Source organism: Rana temporaria, chromosome 2 (genome assembly GCF_905171775.1).
Source record: "Rana temporaria chromosome 2, aRanTem1.1, whole genome shotgun sequence".
Classification (NCBI taxonomy): Eukaryota; Metazoa; Chordata; class Amphibia; order Anura; family Ranidae; genus Rana; species Rana temporaria.
The window spans coordinates 134,447,853-134,466,945 of NC_053490.1; the positions used below are offsets into that span (position 1 = coordinate 134,447,853).

At 43.0% G+C, this 19,093-nt stretch overlaps 1 protein-coding gene across 4 annotated transcripts in view; it reads right to left on the reverse strand.

The window, feature by feature from the left end:
• The window catches only part of CNPY2 (canopy FGF signaling regulator 2), a 40,162-nt gene extending 26,506 nt beyond the window's left edge, over positions 1-13,656 (reverse strand). Inside the window, exons 1-2 of one of the 4 annotated variants that reach the window (XM_040341130.1) lie at positions 13,473-13,656; positions 325-446 (exon numbers count right to left, since the gene is read on the reverse strand). In XM_040341130.1, coding sequence (XP_040197064.1) covers positions 325-421 — 97 coding nt within the window. In that variant the 5' untranslated portion in view covers positions 422-446; positions 13,473-13,656. Of the gene's footprint in view, positions 1-324; positions 447-13,375; positions 13,429-13,472 lie in introns of those variants that run through there. The other 3 variants (XM_040341129.1, XM_040341131.1, XM_040341132.1) reach the window with 3 other exon arrangements.
• Positions 13,657-19,093: the final 5,437 nt, after the last annotated feature.

Genomic DNA, 19,093 nt, shown 5'->3' on the forward strand with positions numbered 1-19,093 from the left:
CGATCTGGGCTGCTCTGTGCAAAATAATTGCACAGAACAGGCAAGTATAACATGTTTGTTATTTTAATAATAAAAAAAAAAAAAAAACTGAACATTTATGATCACGTTAAACATTAATCTACATTGATGAGTCAGAAAAAAAGGAACCACATTAGCCTTCTACTAATTTGTAAGTCAGTGAACCCCCTATTGTGCTAAATACGAAAGAGAAAAGTGGTTTCCTTTTTATTTCACTTAAAGCGAAAACCACTTAAATAGAATATACCTACATTAAAGCAAAAAAAAAAATGAAAAAAATAAAACATTTCCCCATTCATGTCTTACCTCCACAACGTACATCCTGTCCTCTTCTGGCGAGAGCACATGTCAGAAAGGAGACCACAACAATCGGGAGAAGCCAGTGGACGTTTGAGGTAGCCATTTTATAAAAGAATCAACTCCCAAATCTGCATATTAATGTAGAACAAACACAGCACATTAGTGGGTAAATCTACTAACATCATTCTTGTATCTTACAGCACAAAAAGCTGGCAATCCATTGTAATATTTTACTTATATTCAATATTTTATTCAACAAAAATGTATTAATAATTATGTCAAATGAGTTCCTGTCTGAATGAATAAAGTAGCATTTAGGCAGACTGAAAAGAGTGTAGTCAGTTATAAAGCATTTTAAATGCAGCTTATGCAAGTATCGGATATTCTTAATATCAGCCTCCTGAAATCTGCCATAGAAAAGCTCCTAAAACTGAACTCCAGGAATTCAGCCACTTTCCAAAATGTTCTGTGTATTACCAGGGGTTAAGTCTAATGAGGTGCATGCCACCTTGTGGACTTATATCTTTAATTTACATTTTTATTGAGCACTGGAAACATAGCTGTGGTTATATTCCTGGTGCCCCGACAAGGGACCTCCTGGTCTCAGCTGTTACAGCTGCAAACTGGTGTGTAGCCACTGTGCCCACCCCTCCCCTCCTCCTGCCCAATCACAGAGCACTTTGTAGCATGTTAACTCAAATCACAAAATACAAAGAGGTAGCTTCAGGTAGAATGGCATATTTTTATGCGGGCGTAGCATATCTCAGATACGCTACGCCACCGTAACTTAGTGAGGCAGGTTCTGTATTCACCAAGAACCTGCACCCTAAGTTACGGCGGCATAGCGTAAATCTGCCGGCGTAAGCGCGCCTAATTCAAATTGTGAAGAGGTGGGCGTGTTTTATGTAAATAAAACATGACCCCACGTAAATGACGTTTTTGACTAACGGCGCATGCGCCATCCGTGAAAGTAACCCAGTGCGCATGCTCCAAATTAACACGCAAAAAGACAATGCTTTTGACGTTAACGTAAATTACGCACAGCCCCATTCACGGACGACTTACGAAAACCACGTAAAATTTTCAAAATTAGACGCGGGAACGACGTCCATACTTAACATAGGATACGCCTCATATAGCAGGGGTAACTTTATGCCGGAAAAAGCCTAACGTAAACGACGTAAAAAAATGCGCCGGGCGGACGTACGTTTCTGAATATCGGCATATCTACCTAATTTGCATATTCCTTGCGTAAATATACGGAAGCGCCACCTAGCGGCCAGCGTAAAATTGCAACCAAGATACGACGGCATAAGAGACTTACGCCTGTCGGATCTTAGTCAAATCTATGCGCAACTGATTCTAAGAATCAGGCGCATAGATACGACGCCGCACACTCAGAGATACGACGGCTTATCTGGAGATACGCCGTCGTATCTCATACCTGAATCTGGCCCAAAGACTTCTGTGAATAAACAATGGAAGGTAGGGGTGAGCAGAGCTGCTGTGTGCAAGAAGACAGCGTCTCACCTGTCTGAGCCCCTGAAGTTTAGAGAAAGCTGCGATCCTGGAGCGCTATAAATCTTTCAGAGTCCAAAAGGTGGCATGCACCTCCTTGTAATTAACTCATAGCATGCCAGCTCATTTTACAATGTGGCTGAATTCCTGCAGTTCAGCTTTAAGCTGGCCATACATATACTAGTAGTTTTGTTCAACTTTTTTTTCATTTTTAAGAATGTTTTTTAGATTTTCTAATCGTTAGTGGGGTCAAATCAACATTAGTATTCGATCACAGTGACAAAAACATTCGAAAGAGCAGGATGGAATTTTTTCTTGAACAAACTAATTTCTATCAATGAATGTGGTTTTCGTTCAGGAAATTCTATTGATTCCAAAATGAAACATTAAAAGCAAACTTTTTTTGAATGACATTTGTCCAGTCATTGAATGTACAAAGAATTTGCATACAAACATTTGTTCAAAATTCTACCTTGTCTAGTGTAGGCCAACTTTATACATAAAGTGGGAGGGGCAGCAAGACAATTTGACTCTACAGCAATACACATATATGGACAGTTAACATGCACAGGAGAGTGGCAGAGGGATGACCTCATCAGTGCAGTGGCGTTGCTAGGGGGGTGCGGTCCGCACCCAGGTGACACCAACCCGAGGGTGATCCTGACTCCCTGTGGGCAGTTTTTTTTTCAGCCGGAGTCGAAAAAAAGCTCCGGTGCCATGGCCACGCCTGGCCTGCTGTGCTTTCCTCCTCCAAACTCACTACTGCACTGCTGAGCCTGAGACGGTCACACATCTATTCTCTGCCCGCCCTGAGCTAGTATAACGGGCAGGGGGGTGATGGATTGCCATGGGGGTGTCCTCTGCTGCCCAAACCCGAGGTGAGCTGCAGTGATAAGTGGGTTGGTATGGTGTCCATCCACCTGAGTCACCCAGAGCTATGTGCCAACAGGGGGAGGGGGGATGTGACGCCACTGCATCAGTGTGCTGCTTTTCCTTCACTGTGCGATCAGCAGGCTCAGGGTATATCTTGTTCCTGGTTCTGTTGTTTGCTGGCTAGATCTAGTTATTTATTATAGAGATTGTAAGCTCTAACAAGCAGGGCCCTTTGATCCCTCCTGTATTGATTTGTATTGTAAGTGTACTGTTTTCCCCCATGTTGTAAAGCGCTGCACAAATGGTTGGCGCCATATAAATCCTGTATAATAATAATAACAACAATAAATAACAAATTATTTTGCAAGAAAAAAAGATTCCATACAGTAGGCCAAATGTGATTTTAGCTGTTTGCCTGGAGCTCCGCTTTAAGTTGTCCAAAGTCATAAGATGCCAATCTTTCAATGCAGCCATTTTCAGCTGATTATCCATGTCTAAATCAAGAGCAGATATCACTAGCCAAGGCTTCTGTGGAAATGAGGGGTCAGAACACTGACAAATTACTACCGTTTTAACCCTCATAAGCCAAAGCTTGATATGTCTGCAGTGTGTTCACCCTCACATTTTTTCATTGGACTGATGGGGGTCAGATAGTACCTGCATGTCTAAACACCAAACACAAATCCCTCCTAGAACTATGAGCCAGCACTCTGTCACCTGCATATAGATATATAGGGAGCTATAAGGTACATAGTTAAGCAACAGCTAAAAGGAAAACATTTATTCTGGCAATTCTGAAAAAGACTTTATTTTCGCAATTAAATTGGAACTAAACCTAAATAGAATAAAAAAATAAATAAAAATAAATCCCTAAAAAGGTAGGATATTGGTCTTTTCTGTCATAATACCTTGTCCCTGCCTGTCAGCAGTTACAGTATGTACACTGAGCTGTGCATGTGCAGCTCAGTGTACATTCAGGGCATTGCTGTGTGCCATGAAGATATGACGTCATTGTTGCCAAAGAGTCGGCGCCTAAAAGGAAGACCAGGAGATGATGGCTAAAAACTCCTGGGACCCAAATAATAAAACAATTAGAGGTTTAAAGGGGTTGTAAAGGTAAATGTTTTTTCACCTTAATGCATCCTATGCATTAAGGTGAAAAAACATCCGACGGTACCGCCCCCCACCTGTTTTACTTACCTGACCCCTCGAAAGTCCCGCGCGCGTCCACGTGATCCTCTTCGGTTTCCAGCCTGGCCGTTGATTGGCTAGGCTGGACGGATTACTAGCAGCGCAGCCATTGGCTGGCGCTGCTGTCAATCACAGCGGATGAAGCGGCGCACCAGGGGGGCGGGGCCAAGTGATACAGTCGGCAGCTATGCCCGCTGCTGTATTACGGGAGCGCGCTCGCAAAAGCTTTCCACCATGCAAGCTCGAATGAAGGTAGAAAGCTTTTGCGAGGAGGAGCCGAGACAGCCTCCGAGGGACCCCAGAAGACAGGGTTAGGGGACACTCTGTGCAAAACGAGCTGCACAGTGGAGGTAAGTATAACATGTTTGTTATTTAAAAAAAAAAAAAAATTGCCTTGAGCCCTGGTTCACACTGGGCTGCGGGAGTGAAGCCGTGCGAGTTCAGCTGAACTCGCACGATTTGACTCCCGCTGGCAGTCCCGATTTCGGCCGCGATTTAAGAGACATCTGTGCAGGTTTCTGCACAGATGTCTATGTAAATCGCGGCCCGAAATCGCAAAAAGTAGTACAAGAACTACTTTTTGAAATCGGTGCAGCGCCGCAGATGCGGCGTCGCACCGATTAGGACGGCGCCATTGCCGACAATTGGCGGCATTTGAGATGCGATTTCACATATGAAATCGCATCTCAAATCGAATGAAATCGCACCCAGTGTGAACCTGGGCTTAGTGTTCCTTTAAGTCTGGTTTGAATAAACAATAAAAAATACAGAACAGTAAAGCATAAATAATAATATAAATAATAATATACAGAAAGTGTCAAATGTTCCAGTGGCTTGTCTGCACCTTGGTAGCTGTGTAGACAGGTCACATGGACCTATAGCTGACAAATGTTGGCTTGAGGGGGCAAGGAGCATTCAAGTATGGAGTTTTCCCCAACAGGGTATAGCTATTGCTGGTGGGAACGTGCACTGAGACGCCAGGGGTATCGCCAGGAAAACACAGCTTTGTGTGAAAGCATAGCAGCTTATGTAACTATATTGACAGCTGGCTTTGTCCAGACAGAACAATGTCAATGCAGTCACATTAGCTCCTATGTTCTCATGAAATGCCAGCTTTGCCCAACAGTAGTCCCAGCATCTCAGCACTTGTCTCCCCACCAGCAATAGTTCTCAATAAGTGCTGCAACAATGCCATCCAATGCCAAGATGTCAGATATTTTCTACTTGTTAGTGTTAGGTCCCCTACTTAAAAACATCAAAATGGGGCCCCCAAAGTCCATTCCTAACTTTGGGGGCCTCTGATGTCTAGGGCAGAAAATGGAACTGGACTTTCACTACAAGCTATTCATTTTTAGCCTTTGTAAAAACGTCAACTTGATGGATTACGTTTTCTAAAGTCCTGTCTTCAGGACATCTGCAGTCGGCTCATTCAGCTAAACGCAGAGCATTTCTAAACAGCGCCCTTAGGTGGTGACCAGGATCATCATGTTCACAGCGGAGCCAGGCTGTTGCTGGGTCTTCCTTAACCACCTGACCTCCGGATGGTTTTACCCCCTTCATGACCAAAGCTTTTTTTGCTATTCAGCACTGTGCTACTTTAACCGGCAATTGCTCAGTCACGCAAAACTCAATGCAAATGAAATGTATTTAATATTTTTCACACAAATAGAGCTTTCTTTGGGGGGGTATTTGATCACCACTGGGTCTTTTATTTATTATATAAACGGAAAAAATTATATATATATATATATATATATATATATCACACATACATACACTTTCTGGTATAAAACCCAAATAAAGAAAAAAAAAATCCAATTTCTTCAGTAATTTCTTCAATAATTTAGGCCAAAATGGTAAAAAAAAAAAAAAAAAAATCCCAAAAGTGTACATTAAATGGTTTGTGTGATAGCTATAGTGTCTACAAACTATGATACATACTGTATACTGAAGAAGCTATGACAGATAATGGCAGTGATCAGTGACTTAGAGTGAGACTGTGATGTGGTGGGCTATCTGGTGCTAACAGACCCCCACTGGAAGGTACACACTAACTGACAAAGACATCAATAGTGACACTAATCCCAGGTTCACACTGGGTACGATTCGGTACGATTTGAGATGCGATTTCACATGTCAAATCGCATCTCAAATCGGCGGCATTTGCCGGCAATGGCACCGTCCTAATCGGTGCGACGCCGCATCTGCGGTGCTGCACCGATTTCAAAAAGTAGTTCCTGTACTACTATTTGCGAATTTCGGGCCGCGATTTACATTGAACCCTGCACAGATGTCTTTAAATTGCGGCCGAAATCGCGGCAAAACCGCAGCCACGAAATCGCGGTAAAATCGCGATTTTAAATTCGCAGCAGTGTGAACCTAGCCATATACAGTGATCAGAAATAATACTTTACACTATATTAATGACACTGGCTGGGAAGGGGTGGTTCACCCTAAAAACGAGCTCCCCCCCGTCGCGTAAGCCGCGTCACGATTGGCGAAAGGAGCCGAACAGCGATGCGCATGCGGAGTATAGCGCCGACTCGCCGTTCGGATCCTTTCGCCAACCGTGACGCGGCTTACGCGACGGGGGGGAGCTCGTTTTTGGGCAAAACGTCAATCACAGACATGTTAGGAACGCCCACTCCCGCGGGACTCGCAACCCGGATGCACGGGTGAATATGCTGGACAAAGGTATGTACAGCATCAAAAAAATAATAATAGCCTTAATCGGATTGTAATGTGGGGGGGCAGTGTAATAAAAAAAAAGTAGTTTTTAGGGTGAACCACCCCTTTAACATCAATGGGGTTAACTGTGTGCCTAACAAGTGTAATACTGTATGTGCTGCTTTTACTAACAGATCTGGCATTTTTTTCTCCCTGAAAAGCAAAGAAGCAGCCAGATCACTGATGTGTGTACAGAACCCTGTGGGTTTGTAAACACTGGACTCTGTGCTGCGATTAGCTACTATAGCCTATGAGCAGGTCACAGCTATAAATCATTTGTCAGCGGGTCCCAGGATAATCCTGCTGTAGCTAGTGCCAGCGTGGGTTAGCATGCGCTCCCCTAACCCACAACAGGCTGGATTATGTACATATACATTGTGCCGCCTGCCCACAGTAATGGACTGTGGGTGAGTGGGAACTGGTTAAAGTGGTATCACCATTTCCTAGATGTGATGGCTGCATTTTTCTTTTTCACTTTCTTCCATTTTCCATCTGGTGATCCAGTCAGTAAGTCTGTTGCTTTGTAAAAATAACAAGCTCTTCTGCAGAATGTATCAGTTACAAAGATGAGATAAACCATTTAACACTAGCAGGGTTGCTTAAAATAGTACATTTTTATTTATGTAAAATCTTTATCCCAAAAGGAAAAACAATGTTTGCTGTAACTGCTGATAAAGTGTGAGCTGGAGTTTGGCTACAATTTCTTAGTGTATTTAAAATCTGCTAGTACTTCTAACACCAATGCTTTTGTCCAAATATTGCCCCTGTGCCCCCTTATCCAGAGTGGGGCACTAATGAAGGAGGAGCGTTACTGGCCACATCGCCAGGTGAAAAAAAAAACGTAAAAAAAAGAAATGCAGCCACATCCAATGATTGGTAAGCTGCAATAGGGTACATTTCTGGATTTAATATCGCTTTAACCCCTCAATGCCTGAAGGTAAAACAAATCCTAACACCTGAACACAGTTTTATAACTTTAAAAGTGTGTTGGTAAAACTGTACATATCAAAGCTACTATGTTGTGTATCCAGGTGGATTATACCTGGTTTGTTCTGGAAAATTTGGGTCTTCATTTTAAGGTAAATAGCAGTGGATTTCTCCAGATTTTTTTTTTTTTATGATTATAGAGAAACTGCCCCATCAAAAAAAAAAAAATCTTTAACCCCTTGCATACCAGGACATTTAATAAACATTCCTTAGTATACATCAATGCCAGACAGTATCTAGTAGCAGCAATTCCTGGCCACTCCAGATTTCTCAAAGTTGGTGATTTGAAATTATGGAAGACATTTTTCAGTTATCGGTTAAACTCGTGTTCTGCCATGACGTTGGTTTCACTGCTATAAATTGCTGTCCTTCGGCAATCTGTAGCTAAGCTGATGAATGCAGCATGAACGTCACTGGAAAACTTCTTGATGGCATGAAAAATCACTGGAAAATTAGCGATTCCATAGAAAATAACAAGGATTTCCTTGGTGAGAGATTGCTGGGAAAAAAGTAATCTCTGAACAAATTGGTCGTCTGTCGTGACCTGTACTAAAGGAATCGAGAACTTCCACTCAGGGCGAGGACGCACTTCCCGATCCAATCACGGGGAAAGCAGATCTTTATTTCCTCTGCACATGAGCGGGTAACCAAAGTTTTTAAGTGAAGATTCTTGGCTCCTTTATTAAATCAGCATTACTTTCTCAAAAGCTGCATTAGTATACAGTATATGATACTAAATGCTTTTTTTTGTTTTATAAAAAAAAAAAAAAAAAGAAAAGGAGGTTACACTTGCATTATTCAATGGTATTGCACATAAAGGCTGCTTATGTTCTCTTCTGGCCATTTCCCTGCCCGTAGTGTGAGATTCTCTCCACTTTTGGGTGCCTCCTGTAGAAAGTCATATGCTTTGCCACCACCCATGCATGTGGGATGCTGGGACAGGCTATGTGCATCCATAGACACACACACAAGTAGTATATTTAGGTTTAGTGCTGCCCAAGGCTTGACTAAACTCATGCACCCCCTAATTTAAATATGACCCTCCCCTTCCTGTCAATGCCACACCCCTTTCTGTTTAAGATCCACCCTGAAATTTTTGAGTGGGGACCCTAGTTCTGAGGGCCTGGGGGCAATGGGCATGCTAGACTAATTTGCCTCTCAGCCCAGTCCGCCCCATAAGACTGGCGCTATACTAACAGTGTAGTGCAAGCCGGTGGGGACTCTTTCCATGCTGACCCCCTGCAAAGTGCTGCCCTAGGCCTGGGCCTTATTGGTCTAGGCTAGGATACAGCGATGACACACACATCCCTGCCCTCTTTTCACAGGAATTCGACAGACAGCACCAGGACCCTACAGCTCCGCTGTTCTCAGCCTCTCTTGAGACCAATAAGTTTCAGTAAGACCCCTTTCACACTGAGGAGTTTTTCAGGCAGTACAGCGCTAAAAATAGCACCTAAATACCGCCTAAAAAACTCCTGCCCAACAACCTCAATGTGAAAGCCAGAGGGCTTTCACACTGAGGCGATGCGCTGGCAAGAGAGAAAAAAATCTCCTGTCAGCAGCATCTTTGGAGCGGTATGTATACGGCTTCTTCCCATTTAAAACAATGGGAAACCGCAGTAATACCTGCCACAATGGCGCATAGCGGGCGGTATTGACCCTTTATCGGCCACTAGCGGGGGTTAATACCGCACCGCTAGCAGCCGAATCCCGTGGCAAATCCGACGGTATAGCGCCACTATTTTTAGCGGCGCTATACCGCCACCGCAGCTCCCGCCCCAGTGTGAAAGGGGCCTTAATGTCAGATCGCCTGCCATACTATAGCATCCCCACTATAAGTCGTGCTGATCAAATACTACCAAAAGAAAGCTCCATATGTGGGGGGGATATATATTTATGTACATTGTTGCATGACCGCGCAATTGTGAGTTAAAGCAACGCAGTGCCAAAAAGCAAAAAAATGGTCTGGTCATGAAGGGGGGTAAATCTTGCAGAGATCAAGTGGTTAACTAAACTCTCCTTTTTCAGCCAAGGAAGCTGCCATCTTAGCCTGAGTTGGATCTGGAATGGCCATGGAGCCGCACACGTGATCAGTTACACCACCAACTGAGACAGAGATCCTTCATGGAATGCCTTGAATGTAACAGTTTTCATAAATGACTAAATAAGTGGGTTTAGTTCTGCTTTAAGCTGGCCATACACTTTACAATCTCTTTTGGACTTGTAGCTCTTTCCCCCAGAGGAGCAGCTTGTTCTGATAGGACTAGTTAACTACTTGCCTACCAGGCCAATTCTGGTGCTTCTCTCCTACATGTACAAATCATCATTTTTTGCTAGAAAATTACTCAGAATCCCCAAACATTATATATGTTTTTTTTTAGCAGAGATCCTAGGGAATAAAATGGTGGTCGTTGGAATGTTTTATCTTGCACAGTATTTGTATTTTTTTGGAACCATCTGGCCTGCCAGAAATCTCTATGGTCAACATTCGGAGCCATTCGATTCCTCTTCCGGCTCACCGATTGCACGGGTAAGCCGATTGGAGCACCGGAGGGCGTGGGGCGGAGGGAATATCCCCTCCTGCATGGGAGTTAGATTAAGTATACACTCACTGGCTACTTTATTAGGTACACCTTGCTAGTACCGGGTTGCACCCCCTTTTGCCTTAATTATTTGTGGCATTGATTCAACAAGGTGTTGGAAACATCCCTCAGAGATTTTGGTCCATAGTGACATGATAGTGTCACACAGTTGCTGCAGATTTGTTGGCTGCACATCTATGATGCAAATATCCCATTCCACCACATCCCAAATGTGCTCTATTGGATTGAGATCTGGTGACTGTGGAGGCCATTGGAATACAGCGACCTCATTGTCAAGATAAACAAAACCAGTGGTGAGATGATTTGAGCTTTGTGACATGGGGCATTATCCTGCTGGAAGGAGCCATCAGAAGATGAGTACACTGTAGTCATAAAGGGATGGACATGGTCAGCAACAATACTCAGGTAGGGCGTGACATTTTAACGATGCTCAATTGATACTAAGGGGCCCAAAGTGTGCAAAGAAAAAAAAATATCCCCCACACCATTACACCACCCTGAAATGTTGATACAGGCAGGATGGATCCATGCTTTCATGTTATTTATACCAAATTCTGACCCGACAATCTAAATATTGCAGCTGACAGAACCCTGTGTGGTCTTCCGCTGCTGTAGCCCATCTGCTTCAAGGTTTGCTGTGTTGTGTGTTTAGAGACAGTATTCTGCATACCTTGATTGTAACAAGTGGTTATTTGCATTACTGTTGCCATTCAATCATCTTGGACCAGTCTGCCCATTCTCCTCTCACTTCTACAATTTTCAGCCACACAGCTACCGCTCACTGGATATTTTCTCTTTTTCTGACCATTCTCTGTAAACCCCAGAGATGGTTGTGTGAAAATCCTAGTAGATTGGAATAAATACTCAAGACAAGGCTGTCTGGCACCAACAACCATGCCACGTTCAAAGTCACTTAACCACTTGGCGCTTAGAGGCCGTCATATAACGTCCTGGGCTTTGTGGGGCTATATTTTTGGGTGCAGCTACAGGCATCATTCAGATATCAGCATTTTCAGCTGGCGATTCCCCACAACATAAGAATGGTCATATTGGCTGCCCCCCCGGTGCTTTTACCGACTCACTGCTGCGATCGGTGAGTTGGAAAACGGATCTGCCGGCCCCGGATGCTGATCATAGGAGTTTTCTGGCGGACCAGATGGTCGCAAGAGTCTATGATCATCAGAGGCCGGGCGCAATGTTATGACATCACGCCCGGCCTCTGCATTAAAAAAAAACTGCGCCACCGGAAGCAGTGATTGTTTTTTTTTGTTTGGCTTCCCAGCCTAGTAGTGAGATGTGGGGTCTTATTGACCCAATATCTCACTGTAAAGAGGACCTGTCAGGTCATATTCCTATTACAAGGGATGTTTACAGGTGATGTTACCTGTCCACGCCACCTACCACAAGTTGTGGATTGTCCACTGGCCACGTCACCTGCCACAAGTTGTGAATTGTCCACTTGCCACGTCACCTGGCCACGCCACCTGCCACAAGTTGTGGATTGTCCATTTGCCACGTCACCTGGCCACATCACCTGCCACAAGTTGTGGATTATCCACTTGCCACGTGCCCTGGCAATGTCATCTGGCCACAAATTGTGGATTGTCCACTTGCCACGTCACCTGGCCACAAGTTGTAGATTATCCACTTGCCACGTCACCTGGCCATGTCACCTGCCACAAGTTGTGGATTATCCATGTCACCTGCCACAAGTTGTAGATTGTCCACTTGCCACGTCACCTGGCCACAAGTTGTAGATTATCCACTTGCCACGTCACCTGGCCATGTCACCTGCCACAAGTTGTGGATTATCCATGTCACCTGCCACAAGTTGTAGATTGTCCACTTGCCACGTCACCTGGCCACATCACATGCCACAAGTTGTGGATTGTTCACTTGCCACATCACCTGGCCACGACACCTGCCACGTCACCTGGCTACAAGTTGTGGATTGTTTACTTGCCACATTACCTGCCACAAGTTGTGGATTGTCCACTTGCCACATGACCTGGCCTGGTCACCTGCCACAAGTTGTGGATTGTCCACTGGCCACATCACCTGCCACAAGTTGTGGATTGTCCACTGGCCACATCACCTGCCACAAGTTGTGGATTGTCCACAATACAAGCAATTACAGTTTTGTTATGTTTTTTAATGGTTTTTCATCATTTGCCATCATTTTTTAGATTTCTAATGTAAAAAAATAGGTCACCTTTAAAAACGACTATAAATGAAATGGACACATAGGATAACATTGAATGTGTTCAGGGGCAGTTGAAAAAGCTGTCCAAATGCCTCTGAACACGCGTTTACCAGCGTCTTTGCATGGGGCCTAACTCAAAATATGTAACCAGTAAAAAAAATTATATATATATATATATATATATATATATATATATATATATATATATATATATATAATATGTCATCTATGGGGATTTTTAAGTACCAACGTTTGGCGCCATTCCACGAGCGTGCGCAATTTTGAAGCGTGACATGTTAGGTATCTATTTACTTCATCTTTCACATTATGCAAAAAAAAAATTTTTTAAACTCATTCGAAAAATTGCTGTGCAAATACCGTGCGAAATAAAAAAGTTGCAATGATCGTCATTGTATTCTCTAGGGTCTCTGCTAAAAAACAAATTAAGGTTTGGGGGTTCTACGTAATTTTCTAGCAAAAAAAATGATGATTTTTACACGTAGGAGCAAAGTGTCAGAATTGTCCTGGGTGCCAAGTGGTTAAATCCCCTTTTCTTGCACATGCGCATTTTTTTTCTATTACATTTCTCGCACGATTCTCCCATCATTGATCAGAAAATCGTTAGTTTTTCAAAAAATTTCCAACATGTCGGATTTCTCAAATTTGCTTGCCGCACGAAAATCGGCTGTTGCTGCAGCCCACTAACGGTGCGAAATACGAACGAAAATTCTTTCATACGATTTTCGAAAGAAAATTCTTTCAAAATTCGAACCGTGTATGGCCGCCTTAAAGCAGCAGAAAGGTAACTGAACAGAATTAATAATGCTGTATTAGAGAAGGTGAACACAGAGTATGTGCAGTTCTTGTTTACACGTCACAATGAAATGCTTCCCTGTGATAGGTGTGTACACAGTAATACAGAGTACTCCTCTCTCTCTATATAAACCACACGCACCTCCTCTGATTAGGAAAACACTAGTCCCTCTATTATCTCTCTATGACAAGCTGACCCTCCTCCTCTCCAGGTGACCAGACACCCCTCCTCCCCTCACCTCCATTCTTATCACCGTTACCTGGGACTTGTCCACACCGGTTGCTCCGGCTACACTGAGCCGCGAAGCCCCCTCGCCGAGCTGCCTTTCTCCTGCCTTATTACTGCACTTTTTAAGTTTTGCCTTGGAATAACGGACAGAAACCTCTCCTAGGATTTTAGTTGGCTGAACACCATAGAACCGCTAAACCTCACGTTATTGCAAATGCGGTAAACCAACAATACATTTGGCGACATCAGGCACTACAAGGACACCAAAAAGTTCTTCGTATAGGACCCCAATTGCGTGGCGATGTAGCCACGTGTCTTACAGGTGGGGGCGTGGTTTGACGTTATCCTGTGACCAATTGTAATAGGTGACGTCAGCGTGGGCAGGTAAGGGGCGTTGTTGAACGCACGTTTCCTACGTCAGATCTAGTTGCTAATCCGAGACGTGGTATGATGAGGATATTCGGCTTTAATACATCGCTGTATATTTCATCTCTCTACAAACAGCCGTTGCCAAATCTATTGGAAATGATATACTGTCCACAAGGCTGCATCCCTAAATAGATATTTTAAAATATTTTACGATGAAGAGGATTAAAAATAGAGACGTTTTAGTTGTAAACGCCAGCATGTCAATTCTGTAGTAAGAACGGATTTTTTGTTTCCAGCATACAGTTATTAGATGTTTTTTGGTGAACTGGAAGCCATTCTTTAACCACTTCAATACCGGGCACTTACCCTCCTTCCTGCCCAAGCCAATTTTCAGCTTTCATCGCCGTCGCTGTTTGAATGACAATTGCGCGGTCGTGTTACACTGTACCCAAACAGAATTTTTATCATTTTGCTCCCACAAATAGAGCTTTTTTGTGGTGGCATTTGATCACCTCTGCAGTTTTTATTTTTTGCTAAACAAATAAAAAAATACCCACATTTTGAAAAAAAGCTTTTCTTTTGTTTCTGTTATAACATTTTGAAAATAAGTAAGTTTCCTCCTTCACTGATGGGCACTGATAAGGCAGCACAAATGGGGTGGCACTGATGATGGGCACTGGTAGGTGGAACTGATATGCAGCACTGATGGGCATTGATAGGCGACACTGATAGGCACTGAAAGGCTGTACTTATGGGTGGCACCGATATGTGGCACTGAGAGGCATCTCTGGTGGCACTGGCAGGCATTGCGGATGGACACTGATTGGCAGATCCCTGGTGGTCTAGGGTGGCATACCTGGTGGACCAGTGTGGCCATCTCTGGTGGTCCTGGGCAGGCATACTTTGGGTGGGGGGGCTGCGCTGATAAACGCTCAGCACAACCCCCCCTGTCAGGAGAGCAGCCGATTAGCTCTCCTCTACCCGCGTCTGTCAGACGTGAGTGAGAAAAACCAGATCAACGGCTCTTCCTGTTTACATCATGATCAGCCGTGATTGAACATAGCTGATCACATGGTAAAGATCCTCTGTCGGACTGACACACCACCGATCGCCGTGATTTGCGCGGCAGCTGTTATCCTGCTGGATGTCACATGACGCCCAGTCAGCTTAACCACTGCCCAGCCGTCATTCTGCTATAGGGGAAGTGGTTAACAACTTCAGCTCCAGAAGATTTACCCTCCTCTCATGACCAGGCCATTTTTTGCGTTATAGCACTGCCTCACGTTAACTGACAATTGCGCGGTCGTGCGACACTGTACCCAAATAAAATTGATGTCCCTTTTCCCCACAAATAGTGCTTCCTTTTGGTGGTATTTGATAACCTCTGCGGTTTTTATTTTTTGTGCTATAAACAAAAAAGGCAAATAATTTTTGAAAAAAAAAAAAAAAAATATATATATATATATATATATATATATGTGTGTGTTTTACTCTGCTATAAAACACATCCAATAAAAAAAAATGTAAAAAAATTGAATTTCTTCATCAATTTAGGCGAATATGTATTCTGCTACATATTTTTTATAAAAAATCCCAATAAGCGTATATTGATTTGTTTGCGAATAAGTTATCACGTCTACAAAATATGGGATAGATTTATGGCATTTTTTTTTGTTTATAATTTTTTTTTACTAGCAATGGCGGCGATCAATGATTTTTAGTGGAACTCTGACATTGTGGTGGACAAATGGGACACCTAACTGTTATGCCGCGTACAGCCGATGGGACATTCCGACAACAAAACCGTGGATAAATTTCTGACGGATGTTGGCTCAAACTTGTCTTGCATACACACGGTCACACAAATGTTGTCGGAAATTCCGAACGTCAAGAACGCAGTGACATACAACACTACGACGGCACTAGAAAAGGGAAGTTCAATACCAGTCGTGTTAGTAGGAGTTTGGTGAAAGACGATTCGCGTGTTTTAAGCCTCATGCTTTTCAGTCCGTTACAGCGTGACGAATGTGCTATCTCAATTACGAACGCTAGTTTTACCAGATCGAGCGCTTCCGTCTCATACTTGATTCAGAGCATGCGTGGAATTTTATGTGTCGGAATTGTCTACACATGAGCGGAATTTCCGAGAACAGATTTTGTTGTCGAAAAATTTGAGAAGCAGCTCTCAAATTTTTGTCGTCGGAAATTCCGACAACAAATGTCCGATGGGGCCTACACACGGTCGTCATTTCCGACCAAAAGCTCCCATCGAACATTTGTGGTCGGAAATTCTTGAGCGTGTGTACACAGCATTACTGTACTAATGTACTGGCAGGGAAGGGGTTAACACCAGAGGCAATCAAATTGTTAAAGTTGTTGTAAAGCTTTGTGTTTTTTCACCTTAATGCATCCTATGCATTTAGGTGAAAAAACACCTTGCACTTATATAAATAGAACCTGTTTTAAAATTTTCGTATGGTTAAAAAACCGATAGAAAAAATTATAATCGTCTGTGGGAAAATCCATCGGTCAAAACTCCACGCATGCTTGGAAGCATTGAACTTAATTTTTCTCAGCATGTCGTGTTTTACGTCACTGCGTTGGACACGATCGGATTTTTAACCATTTCCATCAGACGAACCGATCGTGTGTACAGGGCATTACTGTTTTTTGAAAGAAGGGGAGGGGAAGGAGGGGGTAACAAACCCTGGGACTTTTAAGGTGTATAAATGGGGAGATAAAGACTCACTGGTACATCAGATAAAATGAATACATTTTATTACAAAAGTAAAAAAAACATGAGAACGATATCACATACATATCAAAAATTCAATGTTCTAATAAAAGCATAATTGACAGACACTACCACTCTCAACATGTTTTGCTCAACAGAGCTTCCTCAGGAGATTTTGGTTGAAATGAAATGTTCAAGAAATAGGAGAGGGGAAGGAGGGGTAACAAACCCCGGGGATACAGGTATAGGGATACAGGGAAAGACATGAATCTCACCAGAGCTGCTTCTGTTCAATATATGGTTTGAAATTTATGTAAATACAAATGTATTTATATAAATTTCAAACCAAACCATATATTGAACAGAAGCAGCTCTGGTGGGATTCATGTCTTTCCCTGTATCCCTATACCTGTTATGTCCATATAAAATGTACTGTGTAATATTTCCTAATACTAGCATGTTTAACATATGCCAACATTGTTGTTTCACAAAGCTTTTTTTTGTATTATCAACATTCTAATCTTTTTGTTATCTATAGCATATAAACCGCCCTACCAAAATCTCCTGAGGAAGCTCCGTCGAGCAAAACATGTTGAGAGTGGTAGTGTCTGTCAATTATGCTATTATAGAACCATTGAATTTTTGATATGTATGTGATATCGTTCTCATGTTTTTTACTTTTGTAATAAAATGTATTCATTTTATCTGCTGTACCAATGAATCTCAAGCTCTCCAGTCATACACTTTAAAAGTCCCGGGGATTGTTACCCCTCCTTCCCCTCTCCTATTTCTTGAACATTTCATTAATTGGGATGTGGTGTTTAATTTGATCAATCTGCCTTACTTTTTCTAAATCTGTTTTTTTTTAAAGCATTAAATTGATGGGGTTAATGCCGCTCTAAGCTAGGTACACACACAGTTTTTTTTTTCATGCAACCGAGCAGCGTCAGGACACCAGCCAGCAAGAGCTCCTCTATGTCAGAATACACTCATCAGTATCATTTGCTGCAAGCCGCCGATCGAACAAGGCAGTCCCAATAGGCTTTTGTCTAACAGGGAGGGCTACACACAGATTGAAATCTGTCCGGTCCCTGCTGAACTGGACACATTTTGATCCATATGGACCCAGCTTAAAACGATTGTAAAGTCTCAGTTTTTTTTCCTATAAAAATAACAAATATGTTATACTTACCTGCTCTGCTGCAGTGAATTTGTGCAGAGCAGCCCAAATCCTCCTCTTCTCAGGTCCCTCTTCTGTCATCCTTGCCCCTCCCCCCTGTTGGGTGCCCCCACAGCAAGCAGCTTGCTATGGGGGCACCTGAGCCAAGTCACAGCTCCCTGTGTCCATTCAGACATGAAGCCCCGATGCGGCCCCACCCCCCCTCTCGCTCCTAAATGGCTAGCTGACTTTGATTGACAGCAGTGGCAGCAAATGGCGCTGCTGCTGTGTCTCAGCCAATCAGGGAAGGAGAATCCCGGACGGCTGAGACACTTGTGGACATCGTTGGACAGAGAGGGACCTCAGGTAAGTATTAGAGGGGGCTACTGCACACAGAAGGCTTTTTATCTTAATGCATAGAATGCATTAAAGGGGTTGTAAATCCTCATGTTTTTCACCTTAATGCATTTTATGCATTAAGGTGAAAAACCTTCTGTAGTGCTGCAGCCCCCCAGTGCCCCCGTTTTACTTACCTGAACCCGGTTTTCTTCTCCCCTGGTACGAGCACACCAGCTCCAGCAGTGACCAAACCTCTCATTAGCAGAAAAAAAATCAAGGCTAGACTAACCTTTGCTAACAAATAAAGTGAACTTTGGACCAGTTCTCCTCTGTCCACACAACATGCTCCTCAACTATGTTATTTCATTTTTTGTATTTGCCAATACCAAAAACAGTATTGGTACTCTTACTAATATAAAAACAAAAACGGCATCGGTGCATCCCTAGTGCTTTGCTTACATCTCCAGAATAGAAATTCTGGAACTGTAACCATTTCATCAATGACTTGACAATCACAGCTAAATGTTAGTAAGATGCCAGCTATGTCCATATCTCCTATGACTGCCTAGTGCACCCAAATACATATAGGGGTTGATTTACTAAAGGCAAATAGACTGTGCTCTGCAAGTGCACTCGCGTCAGAGCTTAGTAAATGAGGCAAAGCTTCACTTTGCAAAGAATACTCAGTCACATGCAAGGAAAAGAAAAATCCTGCATTTTTGTTTGCACAAAATCAGCAAAGCTTCTATTCAGATCTACAGCAACTGAACTTGCAGTACACAGTATATTTTCCTTTAGAAAAATCAACGTTATAGTATTTATCCACTTCCAGCCAGCATATGGTGCTCCAAACCTCTTATTTGCATGATTACTAGAAAAACCATAACCACCTAGCATTAAAAAAATAACTGCAAGCCAGTGTGCCCCCAGATTATTTTTAAATGCACCCCTTGGTCTCTGGTTTAACTGTAGTTGCACATGATCAATTAGGATTGACACCATTGATGGCTTGACTGTCACTGTACTTCTC